This window comes from Betta splendens, chromosome 21 (assembly GCF_900634795.4).
Source record: "Betta splendens chromosome 21, fBetSpl5.4, whole genome shotgun sequence".
NCBI classification, from domain to species: Eukaryota; Metazoa; Chordata; class Actinopteri; order Anabantiformes; family Osphronemidae; genus Betta; species Betta splendens.
In genome coordinates this window covers 10,812,860-10,826,606 of record NC_040899.1, presented here as the reverse complement: position 1 = coordinate 10,826,606, position 13,747 = coordinate 10,812,860, and the positions used below count along the sequence as shown (strand labels likewise).

The 13,747-nt window shown below is 45.7% G+C and overlaps 1 protein-coding gene across 2 annotated transcripts in view; it reads right to left on the bottom strand.

The window, feature by feature from the left end:
- Window positions 1-13,747, bottom strand: part of LOC114847230 (receptor tyrosine-protein kinase erbB-4-like) — a 170,513-nt gene that overhangs the window by 20,314 nt on the left and 136,452 nt on the right. For both annotated transcript variants that reach the window (XM_029136751.3, XM_029136752.3), the window contains exons 18-20: window positions 12,786-12,908; window positions 12,348-12,446; window positions 10,042-10,227 (exon numbers count right to left, since the gene is read on the bottom strand). In XM_029136751.3, the coding sequence (XP_028992584.1) occupies window positions 10,042-10,227; window positions 12,348-12,446; window positions 12,786-12,908 (408 nt within the window). The remainder of the gene's footprint in view (window positions 1-10,041; window positions 10,228-12,347; window positions 12,447-12,785; window positions 12,909-13,747) is intronic.

Sequence of the window (13,747 nt, the reverse complement as noted above, 5' to 3'; positions counted from 1 at the left end):
GCCTTTCATGCAGCTAGCTCTTATGAATGAATGTATGAAGGCTGACCTTTGACCTCGCCGCCCACAGAAGGTGGACAGACAGCGAGACAATAAAAACAAAGGGACAGCGATGCACAGAAGCAGAGGAAGCCGCTTTAAGTGAGGATTGTAGGTCAACTATGCTGCAGCTTTTTATCCGTCCCACGAGTTTCCTTCAACAATTCAAAGTAATCATCTTAATTATTAGCCTTGTTATATAACAATACAAGTACTGATGTATTTATCAGGGAGATGGGTTTCTTCAGCAGATTATTGCCAATTTCAATGTTTTGATTTTCAGAATAATTATTTTAAGCATCAAACTCTAATAGTCCACAGACGGAAACTTTGCCTTTGCTTATAGTCCACGTACAGAACTGGTTCCTGTGATGAATAAGCATATAGTTTACAAACTGTCAGCTTCAAGCTAACATTTGTCTTGAATTTTCTACTGGCATGATTTTAATTTTAGATAACGCTTGCTGTTTGCTCTCCATTATAATGATAAAGCACTACACCTGAGATTTACTTCAATAATATATATCATGGCCACGTCGTATATATATATTTCCACCTCTTCTTCGTTGGTGTGTATTGTGCCTCCGCTCCTGTTTATTTGCCTGTCACCTCCTTTCCCGTACAGTGGATGTGGTCGGAAAGGGGTCAGAGCGCGGCGACCGCAACACCTGCGGCACAATCGCACACGCAGAGGTCGTGGCCTCATGCTAACAGCGCCAGCACACATGAAGGATGGTGGCGATGAATTTAGAGACTTTGGGCAAGAAAAAAAAACACAAATCAACAAGAAGAATCACAAAGACGAAATTGGAGCTACGTGGGCTTGAGTCTGAGTGAGTCTGAGCTTGTGGAGCTTGCGTGACCCTGACTCTGCACACGCTATTGAGTCACTACTGCCACCCTGCCAGCTCGCTGGAGTGCCAGCTCCCCTCAGGCACCTTTGGGATCAGGTGGCAGATTCATAACATACGCCAACAACATGACCTTGTCCTGGAAGGGCCCACTCAAGCTCAATGACGGCGGCACCGGGGGCCAATGGGGTGAAAGCGAGTGGAGGCAAAAAAAAAAAAAAAAAAAAAAAAAAAAAAAGAGACGCCAGATGGATATGTTAATGTACTTGGCACGCGGCGGTCCGCTGCCAGCCCTCTGTGCTTCAGCCCTTCTCTTTTTCAGCCCGACTGTTCCGCTCACTCCCTTTGCCAATCGGGGCACACATCAGAAGACGTCAGCCTCCGTCAGCAGCCAGAGAACAGCAGCCGCGCGAGCGTCTTTCTGGCACGCGAGCTCTTCATTTGTGTCCTCTTCAGTGGCCTGTCATGTGCACAAACGCTAGATTATAACGGGGGCTAATTAAAACAGAGATCTCACCAAATCCCCTCTGAAGTGTACAATAACACACTTACAGCGTGCTGTACTGCAATGACTACGGGTGAGTGCATCTGAATCCATGGTTTGGCGGTGTTACAGTGTGCGAAGGCTTCTTAAAAGGCCCTTTTCTCACCTCTAGGTTCGTGTCTGACAAGGATTTATCTGCACGCTGGTACAGTCGCTCTCTAAAGCGGATTCCTTAATTAATTTGTCGACGCGCCGAATGTTTGCACGCTGGTGGAAATATCCGACGGGAATTTGCATAGACGGAACAGGAAAAACACCACAAACAATGGGAAACTGCAAATGAGATCTGCGATCACATTTGCATTAAATAAATGCAACACAATTACTTGATTGAGCACAAGTGTGTGATTTGGATGTATCTTTGTGAGTCAGAATGCTTGGCTCAAAAAAGAATAGAAAAAATAAAAAAATAAACAAACTAAACATTCTGTAACCGATTCATGAAATCAACCCCCAACAGCAGACGTGTAATAATATTTTCTTCATGGAAATGATTTCCAACAGCTCAATGTTAATATTCTACTTGTTAATTGGTACTGGATAAAGTTTATATCACCGCAAATTAGAACACAAACACGTGAGGACAGATTGTGCTGACAAGGTGTTTTGTTGTTACTAATCGTTTCTTAATTCTGGGTTATTTCAGTGAACCTTTGCTTCCCTTTCCTGAAGTAATATGTCTCTCAAATGAATGGGCTGTTTTTCTAAATGACACCAAACAGGCACGAGTGAAATAGTAATTTAATATTTGGTGTTTGACTTCAGCTTTGTGTTGCTGGTATTGTTATTATACTGTGCGTGTGTGAGTTGAGCGCTTTCTTATAAATTTATTGATTAGTGCGATGCATTTTGAATTCAAGCCTATAAAATGTGAATAAAAGACAAACAAATCTGAAATTGCCCATCAGCGCCACACATTGAGACGAGGTCAGTGTAATAGGACAGTAAAGGACCCAGTTATGTGTTTGAATAGTCTAATAATCACGTGTTGGTCAGTTAATAAAGCTTTGATTAGACAAAGACAGTGCTACAGGAGGTCCCACCCCTCTGAGGCGTCTGTCAGCCTTGTTACCGTGTTCCTCTGGCTGTGAAGCAAAGTGGTGAGTCAGGAGTAATTTACTGTAAGAGCGGCAGTGAGCTGCTCGCCGGCCACTACGGGGGACTCAGCCAGTGCTTTGTCAGAGTCGCAGCTTGAACAACGTGCGTCTGCGCATGTGATGATGGAGGCGGGCGGAAGCTGTACGTTACCAAGACGACGTAAGGATTCGTTTTCACGAGGAGGAAAATATACAAGTCAAAGTATTGGATTTTGTATCATAATCATAGGAAATAATAACTATAATGAGGTTAAGAATTTATAATGTCAGTACAAAGTTTTCAGAATCTGCATACAGCTTTTAAACAAAGCTAATTTAAAATAAGGGGTATCATCGCATTTCCAATAAAATTTAAACCAGATTAATTGTTCTTGTACATTTGCTTGTGTGACCTTTAGGCTTATGAAACCATCTCCCAGTCAGTCCAACCCTAACTGTATCCGTCCTGACCTATGAAAACAGACTGAGGTGAGGGGACGGCTTCTCCGGCAGCAGCAGCCTAACGCCCCACTCTCTCTGCTCTTAATCACATTGGTGCAGCTTGTGCGTCTGGCACACGACAACGGTTGTGAGTCAGCCGCTGACTAAGGCTGGTGACGGCGAGAGACGGCGGCTATTTAGAGGACGCGTTCATTCCCGCGTCCTGGCCCCTCAAAGCCGGGACGTCTCCGTATCTGGCCAGCCGTCCTCCTGTTTGTGCTTTCCAGTGAGGAAGCGTGTGAAGATTGCCTCGGGTTGTTTGCAAAGGGGTGGATGAGCCGAGACACTCTGCGGAGACACCTCGGCGGCGCTCGGCGGCGTGGGCCTGTTTAAAAATGAAGGAGCGCTGCGTTTGCGAGCACATACTCTCTGTCAGTGGTGAAATTGTGTTTTAACGAACCTCGGAATGACGACAGCGCCGATTTAAACACGAAAACACACAACATGTAAAACTGGCTGCTCCTTTTTCAGTCTGGGCAAAAAAAACCCCAACACAAACTGATGTGTAAATACTCGATCAACAGAGCTATGAGCGGTATCAGACTGAACAAAGTTTCTAAACAGACGAAAAAAAAAAACCCTTTTGATTGATTTTCTCAAAACAACAGATTTGATAGCAGATTGCTGTTTAGCTGAGGTACCAGAACGCGCAGTGGTACAGATCTTTAAACCAATCTGTGTTTGTGTTTGCCTGAAAAGAAAATGTGCTTAGTGCAATAAGGGATAAAAAGAATGCTGTACAAAAGGCGGCACGGGCAATTTTCCTCTGTCTAAAAGTATTTTCTCTTCAAGCTCAGACGAGCAAAACATCACAAACTGATTTAATCTGATTCGTGGAGTTTCTAGGCCCAAAGTACAGGTCAGAACAAAGGTAACCATTTAACCGCACGTTAAACCATTGGCTTTAACTTTTAGTCTGAGACTTCACTTGTCCTCCCTGCACTCAGGCAGCTTCAGTCAGCAGAGAACAGGCCGCGTAACAAGGATTGCAACTTCCCTCCAATCAATAAATAGAAAAACTGCCACTTAGATCATTGCACCATCGTCTTTCAGGTCTGGAGTAATGAACTATAAGAGAGCAAAGATAATAATGATGACAATCATAATTAGTAGGATAATAACAGGGCAATCGCAGGGTGATAATGGGAGACATTAGCTCTAATCTATGATTGATCTTTTGCGAAGGCTGGAAGCTTGGCAACGAGCGGGAGTTTCCTGGAATGGGGATCCGGGTGTTCCGTCACGACCAACAAACAGTTGCATTGCTCTGCAGCAAGAAAGCGAAGTCGTCCACAAGCTTTAGATTTCAGCGTCCTACGATTGGTATATGAGCACGAAAAAAATGAACAAACTACTCTCTCGCTTCTCAAAGAAAAGGACTTTGTTATGAAAGTGTAAGGATTTCACAGTTAAATTCCCCAAATGATGCAGAGTAAGATTGCTTTTCATACATTCGGCGCTCACAAACACTGAAAATGACATTCATCTCACCGCTTTTACGAAAAAAAAGCCATAATTCCAGTTACTGCCTGGCTCAATGCAAAATTAACACCACTTCCAGTTTCTTTATCTGAAGCTTTAGCGTTTGCCTCCCATTCTCACACACACACACACACACACACACACACACACACACACACACACACACACACACACACACACACACACACACACACACACACACACACACACACACACACAGTCCTAAACTGTGCAGGGCGTCAGACTGACCATCCAGAGCAACGTGGAGCTCAGCATATTGCTTTAGGTAACCTCTGACATGTGGATGTCAAGGATCAGGCCATGAAGCCTGTGGTTGCTCATGGTGCCTGGTTATAGGAAAAATAAGAGTGTTACACAGCGGAGGACGGTTTAATAAGTAAAATATGGTGCAGCTCCGTCCATTCTTCAGCTTCTTTCCTTGCATTCCAGAGCCGCCTCCTCCTCCCAGACAATGTTTACACACTCCGAGTTTGTTTCGTCCCCTGTAGTTCCAGTAAATAATACACCCCGTATATTTTCTCAGCCCAAGTGGTGGGCAGGTGCGCGCACGTGTGCCTCCACGGACGCGCGGGCGCTTTCCATCGCGCGTCTGCGGCGCTGCAGCAGGTGATTATAAGCCTCGGAGAGAGGGGGGATCGGATGCTGCCATCAACGCAGCGCCGCTCCCTCTTCTGAGCTTTGGGATGTGACGCTGTGTGTGTGTGTGTGTGTGTGTGTGTGTGTGTGTGTGTGTGTGTGTGTGTGTGTGTGTGTGTGGCCCTTACGAGCAGCGCAGGTTTGCTCGAAGGGAGCGCGAGACTCGCCGGCATCCCATCACTGAGTTTGGACAAAAGCCATATTGTAGCGGGAGGATCCTGTCTCAGCCACGATAACGGCTTCAACAATGCCAACCTCCGTGACCTAATCGGGACAAACGGGTCGCTATAGTGTGATTTAATTTGCTTCAGTTCTCCGATGATACCGATGACAGACACCTTGGGCCGCTGAGGCTCCAAAGGCGTCAGGAATAGAACTGAGTGAGGCCAAGCAAAGATAAATACAAATTAGTTTGACTCAGTCTCATCAGGGGGTAAAAATAGGGTATATATAATATTAATATAACCATTTTAATACATTTCTACCAAATGATGAGAGCTCAGAGGCACAGAGGATTTTCGTTTCCGGTGTCTGAATCACCACGTTGAACATGTTTGTTATGCTTCTCGGTGACATCATCGTGAAAATAAACGGAGGGAGATGAAAACTGTCCTGAAATAGAAGCACTTAGACGAGCCTGCAAAGCTCCGAGCGTGAGTCAGACGCCGCCGAAAATAACAGATTGCACAGGTCTGAATGCATAACCGCATAAAGCTGACCTGCCGCGGCGCAGCCACGGCACAGGTCCGCGGCAGTCAGGGGTTTTACTGCTAATTGCAGTTAACCGGAATGCGAGGAGGTTGAAACCATTAAAGGCTTTAATGGCAGGTTGGCCGTGCTCCGCTTTGATTGCTTTTTCCCCTCACGGTGACACTCTCGCGTCTGGAGCGTCACTGCAGCAACAGTCTGGTTTTAAGAGTTGACCAAACACGCTTTATTTTCTGGAGAACTCACTACATGGAAGCTCTAGATGCACACACAGCCTTGCAGCGCGTAATGTGTTCAAGTAATACTGGACCTCACCTATTTCTGCACTTCATAGTGCAAAAGCTTGACGTTTAACAGCAGCCAATCGCAAGCCGAGCCCTAAAATCAGATGCTTTACCTGCACGGCCAAGCAATCGATGGATGGGCGGACTTGGCCTGGGACCAGATACTGTAGGTCCAACCAGAGCGATACCAAGAAATCTCAAACTTTGGCTGAGCTAAACTGAGCTACTCGTAGAAAGGGTGTGGTCCAGCCTTTGACTGGCAGTGCGCATGCTACTCATCTGATTAAATGGCGTGATGCTCACTTTCTGTGGCTACAAGCATGTGTCCCGCAGTCACTCATTAGTGCGGAGCTGCCTCCCTGAGCTGCCTGTCTCATCCATTGTGCGGCCTGCCTGCAGTCATCCATTCCCCTCAGCGCCACAACCGGGCCACATCCATCTCCAGTCAGCCAGACGCTGCTGATGTGAGTGAGTGAGTGAGTGAGTGAGTGAGTGAGTGAGTGAGTGAGTGAGCGAGTGAGTGAGCGAGTGAGCGAAGGGGACGTTTCTCACTGACTACAGAGCAGCTGTGAGTTTCCACACATCCCTGTGTGAGAGGCTGATGCAGCAAACTGGGCAGCTGAAACTTTACTGCTTGGAATCTCAATATTAGTATTTTGTACAGAAAACTAAGTAATGCAAAATAGGTCATTGCTTTATTTTGAAGTAAATATAGCCTACCTTGTTCATGCACCTGGGGAAACGTTTCTTTTTTTTTTTTTTTGAGAAGTAATTTAAATGTATAAAGGTAATCAAATTGATTCAAGGGCAGACCTCAGTTGCCCCAAGCTAGTTGGTGTCCTTGAAATATTCTGTCCCTGCAGAAATGTTATTCTGCTTTTGCATATCGAATATTTCTCTCTTGTCGTGACCGGTCAGCAAAACTGCACGCTGTCCCATTTAAATGCTCGAAATCTTGTACGTGTTACCTTATTATAGCGAGACAATATTTGCCTCTCAGTATTACAGTACAGTTTCTTATAGGGAACATAAGGAAATAAAGTCTGCTACAGTAGGTTGCTTATTACACAGCTCCACATACAACACAGTGAGACAACTGCACCTTTTAACCGGCTTTAATATAGCGATATTACAAAATTTGCTATATATATATATATATATATATATATATATGGTATATTCTCCTTATGAATGTTCAGAGAGAGGAAGGAAAACAAGATTCATATAAATCATGTAAATACAAACTGGGAGGAAGCGTGGACAGAGCCGAATGGGAATTGGAGAGCGTGTGGTTTTCACTGGAGCCCTGGGGATGGATGTAATGAGTTGGAGAAGTTTGCCCAGTCTGGTTTACACAGAGAAATGACCCCGCGATGCACAACGTGGGGCCTCCTTACCCCGCACTCCCACCACGCTCTGCAGAGTAGTGGAGTTGGCCGAGTACTCGTGCACATATACTTCTACGACCTAAACCAAAATGAAGTGGGAGCTTTTAAGAAGGGCGCAGACACAATGAGGAGGCCTCGTGCGGCGTCGCAGCTCTGATCAAGGTGCTCATCAGTATGTCGCTCATGCTGGATGGTTCCATTGATAATATGTAGCTGTGATGGGGGTCACGGCAGAAGGAGAAGGCCACGGGGACGCGCGCCGGCCCGGAGAGCGGAGCCGGCACCACTCAATGTACATCGCACATTCACCATGAGTGATAATGAAATAATTTGCAGTGAGGACACATGAGACTCATGTCTGGAATAATATTATGGCGCCGCACACGCGGGGGTCGATGGTGTTGGGCTCGGAGTCCCGCCTGACCTTCATGGCGCCGTGCAGACAAGTGCATTATACAGGACACTCCGGGTTTGTCACGCATGGACACGAGGGCACGCCATCATCCATGATGCCTGACGGGGGCAGAAGACGGTTGCAGAAAGGCCTTAACGAGTATTTCAAGTATTCGTATTCACACAGTCGAGGCTTCTTCCACAATAATATGAATGCGAGGCATTCCATAGCGTAGCGACCGGTTTTGCGCAGCATGGGATGTTTGTCCGTGTGCCAGGACCGATTGCCATCAGATTGCTTTTGTTTTAAAAGAGGTGATTTTATCGGCGTCCAGAAATAATTGAAAGTATAATGACGGTTGAGCAATTGATGGGCGCTCTCGGAGAGGCTCGCTGGAACCCTGCCTGACTCAGACCAGGCCAAAAAAGCCCGGACTGCACTCATTTCCAAGTCATTCTCATTCTGCTCCTCTTGGCTTCAAAAGACGTTCATTGTCAGTGTGTCTGTGTTTCTTTAAAAGTCAGTAGTTTCACTGTACCACTCACATCTCCAGCCAGTTATGACATATAGTACGCAGCAGTACGGAGACACACAGTGTGGTTTATAATATCAGAGTTTTGATAAATAATAAATATATGAATAAGAAAGTGAATCTGGGTTGTTAATGTTGAAGGCGTGTGAGTGAGACGCTGATCTAATCAGTCACTTCTTATCCGCGGCTGACAGATGGGCCGTATAGCTGGAAAAACAAAGCGGTACCATCACTTTGTGAATCGGTGTCGACTGGATTAGGACTAATTAGGATGCGCTGCTGCGTTCGTGATCCTGTAACACTGAGCTCACCGCACTCAACGCTTCCTCCACCGAACTTAAGCAAAGCTCTGAATTATTTACTGCGCTCCTCCAGAGACTCGAGCAGGGGGCACCGCATTCACACACCAGCGCACACCTGCAGACACTCCGTCAAGTCTCCAAGTCCATGGCCGTGCCTATCAAACATTTATTATATTAAACATAAACACCCGACTCGGGAGGCGCTGTAGTAATTCCCTCTTCCTCGGTTACAGTAGCCAGGACATGAAGTCATGTCATCCAATAGTCGCGTGTGCGTGCAATTAAAAGTAAACACAGAGATGCACGGGGCGCGTTTTAATTACTAGTGTGCACCTATAGAGGCAAACAGCTGACTAGTTGTTTTATTCCTTATTATTTAAAGGCAGGAGTCACAAGAAAAAAGCTGACGCAAAGAATTAAATAAATACAAGCGGCCTGTTGACATGAATTCAGGACAAAACTATTTTCCTGCAGTATTGTTGCAGTCAACATTAGTAAAGTAGTAACTTCTTTCCACACTGCGATTTATTTATATTTGCTGGGATTTAGTCATGTTGAGCTTTGAGAGACAGATCGAGATATTTCTTAAGCCAGAGACTCTGTAGTTGTGTCTCTGTAGTTCACTGAGGACACTTCCTTCATAAAACCTACATTAGCTGCAGAACCTCCCACTTGAAACGATTGTACTGTATCATGGACATAAACTGTTAGTTCTGCAGAACCTGCAGGGGCCGAGCGAGTCAGTACGTTCTTATTATATGCTGCAAGTACAATACAGCAAACAATCGATATTTGATCTTCTGCTGCTTCTAATGCGTGTGCTACAGCAGAAGAGGTTGATTTCTACTATTTATAGTTTTAGTGAGCACACCTGGCAAAAAATATGGAATCAACTCAGCTAAAAGGAATTACGAATAATTAAGGAGGAAATAAATGTGCTCTTTGGTTCCTGGATGAATCAATGCAACTCAGAAACTATTGATACGTTAACAGTTTCATAAACTTCCCTCTTAGGTCAGCAAATGTACAAGCTGCCTATTATAAGACGTAGAAATCACATTATTGATGAATAAATAAGAGACAACAAAGCCACTAAAAAGCAACGATCAGTGAGGATGATCCACAGCTTCTGTGCCCGTGATCAGATAATCATCACACGTTCAACCTCCAGCTACCGGACCTTTAACTACCCAGTCAACCTGTCAATTAGCTAACGAATGAGCCGCTCGCAGCCAGTGGCAAACGGTCTGTGAAATCGCCGCTGAAGTGGCCGCCGCCCGCCTTACCTTGGCAATCTGGACACACCAATTGAGCAGCAGCTGCGATCCGATGTTGTCCTTGTGCTCGTGCACGTAGTCGAGCAGGCACCCGTGAGGCATCAGTTGCGTGACCAGCTGGATGGTGGGACTCAGGCAGACGCCCAGCAGGCGCGCCAGGTGGGGGTGCTCCATGCTGGCCATGATCAGGGCCTCCTGAAGGACGGAGAGAACACACTCAGGCACACAGTGGAGGCGCTAATACAGTATCTACCTGTAGCGAGTAGTGGCATAACACCAGCGGGCAGACTTGCCTTTTGTGTTAAAACACAAACACGAGGGCAAACGTTTTAAAGACTCGACGCCGCGGCGGGCTGTCCGCTGTGTTTACAGGTCCAGGCTGGATGCGCTGAGATCACAGCGGCCCGTATTCTGTTTCAGGCTGAAGTTTCTCTTGAAGTCGGCAGCAAGGTCCGACTAAGTCAGAAGAAGTGGATTTTCTATTCAAAACTGTAACATCAAAGTGACTCGGTGATTCCGCAGGCTTTCAGCTTCCTTTGTAGTAGACTACAAGTGTAGTAAATACACGGGGGTGAGGCTGGAGTAGGTCACGTGTCAATGCATATACATTACACAGTACAGTAAAAGTAGTAAGATAATGCTACACGTTCCTATACAGAATATAACTGATTTCATACTGATGGTTATGGATTCATGTGTGTGTTTGAGTGTGTGACCCTCAGGGTCGATAGCTTCCATAATTGGAGGCTCTGCTCACGCGTCGGACCCCGTGTGAGCGGACGGCTCAAGGGCTCGCGTTCGACCCAGCTTCAGCCCACCGGGCTGGACGAGACCCGAGCTCACGTCTAGAATGCAACGCGTGCCCGCTTCTCCCGCATCTCCACCTCCCGCTAAGCATTGGCGGACGTGACGCGCGCAGAGTCGAGCGGTGCATCTTAAATAAAGTTTGTTGGCAGGAATGTGTCAAACTCACGAGTTGAATTTGTGAACTAGATCTTGAAGATTCCAAACTCCCTGATGAGAGTAGATGCTTTAAAATGTTCGTAGGAGACTAAAGATTAGCGTCAAACCCAAGAGAAAGAGCATCAGTGAGAGGAGTCTCGGGTACTGACGCCCCGTCCTCTGACTGACAGCAGGGAAGCGCTGTTGACATTTTCTTGCTGAGATAAACGTTTTTACTGTTTCTTAGAAGCCTTTTTCTCTCCCTCCGCCGGGGAAGAAGCAGATGCACCGAATCCGGCCGGCAGCAAGAAACGAGCCAGTCACGACTCCCGGTCCAAGTGGGAAAATACTGTAAGTAAACAAATGGTGCTCTCATTTGCATCTGTAACTACCACTGGAGCAGGAGCCGGACCCCCGGCTCCTTAGACTGTGGAACTGGACCAAGTCCGGCTGTAAAAGAAGCAGCAGCTCGAATAATCTCACCCGAATACGGCAAACGTCAGAAAATCTGCTCCGCATCGATTCTGTCGCTTATATTGTTTCAGTTTATCTCTGTGCTTCCTCGCTCACATAATCACGTCCTCTGTCTGGTTCCTCTTAGACTCGTCCATAAATCAGCTTATTGCGCGCGTCACTCATTCGAGAAACTACGAGGACTCGCCACTTCCACTCAGGGCGACAGTGATGACATCACCAGGGTGATACCAGACATATCTGCTAGTGCAAACTGTCAAGGCAGATTAACACAACATAAAATCAGACACACATTCATCAAAGATGTCCTGATTAAAATAGTAATGCTAACACTCCAAAAACTCTTCCTCTCAGACTGTCAAACTAAGTGCAACACATAAGTGCAACTGGATCTCCCTCCGCGTGTGTGTGTGTGTGTGTGTGTGTGTGTGTGTGTGTGTGTGTGTGTGTGTGTGTGTGTGTGTGTGTGTGTGTGTGTGTGATCACAGGGCTTATTTCATTGACGTTGCATCATCATAGGGTAATAATTTAGACTTTTTTTACTTTTTCCTTTTGAAATGAGCTGGGCTTGTGAATGTTTTATAAATGGGGCCTTGTGCACTGTGCTGGGAGCCTGTGGCATGTTGCGTGTGTACGCAGGCCTTGTGGGCGCCCCCGACGCTTTCCATTCTCCTGTCTATGGGGTGCAGGCTCACTGCTTAATAGCTCCATTTCTCCAGCAGAGCTGATGGGCTCGTTGTGCCTTGTTTTAATATTGTTTCAGTAGTCTAGTAAACGACCAGGTGAAACGCTTCGACGTAACACATGTAACACACACTCTAACTGCAGATATTCTGAAAAAATATACAGAAAAGACAAAAAGTTCTAAAAGGTATAAAGTGGATTTGATTCAAACTCACATCCATGAACTCAACGTTAGCCTTGGGTCCAGTGGCCTCATTTAAGATTTTAATGGCTACAGGAATCTTCACTGTTTCACCCTCCGGCACCCAAATGCCCTGTAGAGAACACAAACACGCTGGGAATCAACACATGGAATATAGATGTATGTTGTTACAGTATATAGTGTGACTCCATAAGATGGCAAGCGTTGATTTTAGAGGATGAGCTGGTTTTTCTCCTTCTTCCCGACCCTTCCTCTGGTGGTCACCTCAGCTGACTGGTTTTACTCTGACCCGTGTGTGTTATTACCTATTCTCCTCATCCCCCGGCGCCGGCCATCCATCTTATTTCCTGTCATTAATTGTCCTGTAATCCATCTCTCACATTCTTTTTTCCTTAAAACCTCATATCAGGGTCTCAAACTTGGGAGGGTGAGATTAGAGTTTCTTTTTTACCTTGTAAACAGTCCCAAAGGCCCCAGAACCGAGGATCTTCACTCTCTTGAGTTCTGTCTCCTTCAGAATGCGGAGCTGAGCTTGGTTGGGTGCCGTGCCACTTGGCGTCAGAGGTTCCACCAGCTAAAAACAGATCGAGCAACAAAGCGGTGATTCAGTCAGCGAGTCCTGTAATAAAAACCCGGTTTTTCACACAGAATCTCATCAGTATACATATTAAACATAGTCCTGTCTCCCAACCAGTAAAATGCATTGTGACAAAACATGAACTAGTTGAATATCTGATATTCCTTCATTCAAGTCAGTTTAGATACATGCAGCAAATAAATCAAATCAACAACCTGTTTTGTCGGAGACGGTGATGCCTTGCATTTCCATAAAAATACTACTAAAGTATATAATAATAATAATTATTATTATTATACAATATTCACTACTTACACCACTGCTTCTTGAATTAGTGACAAAAAGCAGTTTCTAAAAAAGCACGACCCAATTTCCAGGAAGTCATGCTGTGATGTTCGTCTTTTGAGGCAACAGCAAATCAGACCGAATTACTCAAGAAGAGCACAAAAAGTGTTCCTCTACGTTGAATCGTTTCCTACAACACGGTCCCTAAATGCAATATTTACAGCGTCTAATTAAAGTCGCCATTGCTTTGAAACCGGTTAATTTCATCATGTCCTAACTAATAGCCACAGTCTCTGCCCAGTACTTACGGTGATTGGAAAGACGCAATGACAATTTTTCAACAAGTAAAATTAAAACTCTGGAGTATCATTATCGTGTCAGTATGACGAGGGAGAGATTTAATATATGAGCACAACACAGAGAATCCGATAGGTGAACGTGGTGTGTGTGTGCGTGTGTGTGCGTGTGTGTGTTGGGGGAGGGGGATAATTGCGAAGCCTGGAAAGGACTTGACACGTTTGTTGTCTCATTACTGCTGAAGTGGAGGAACG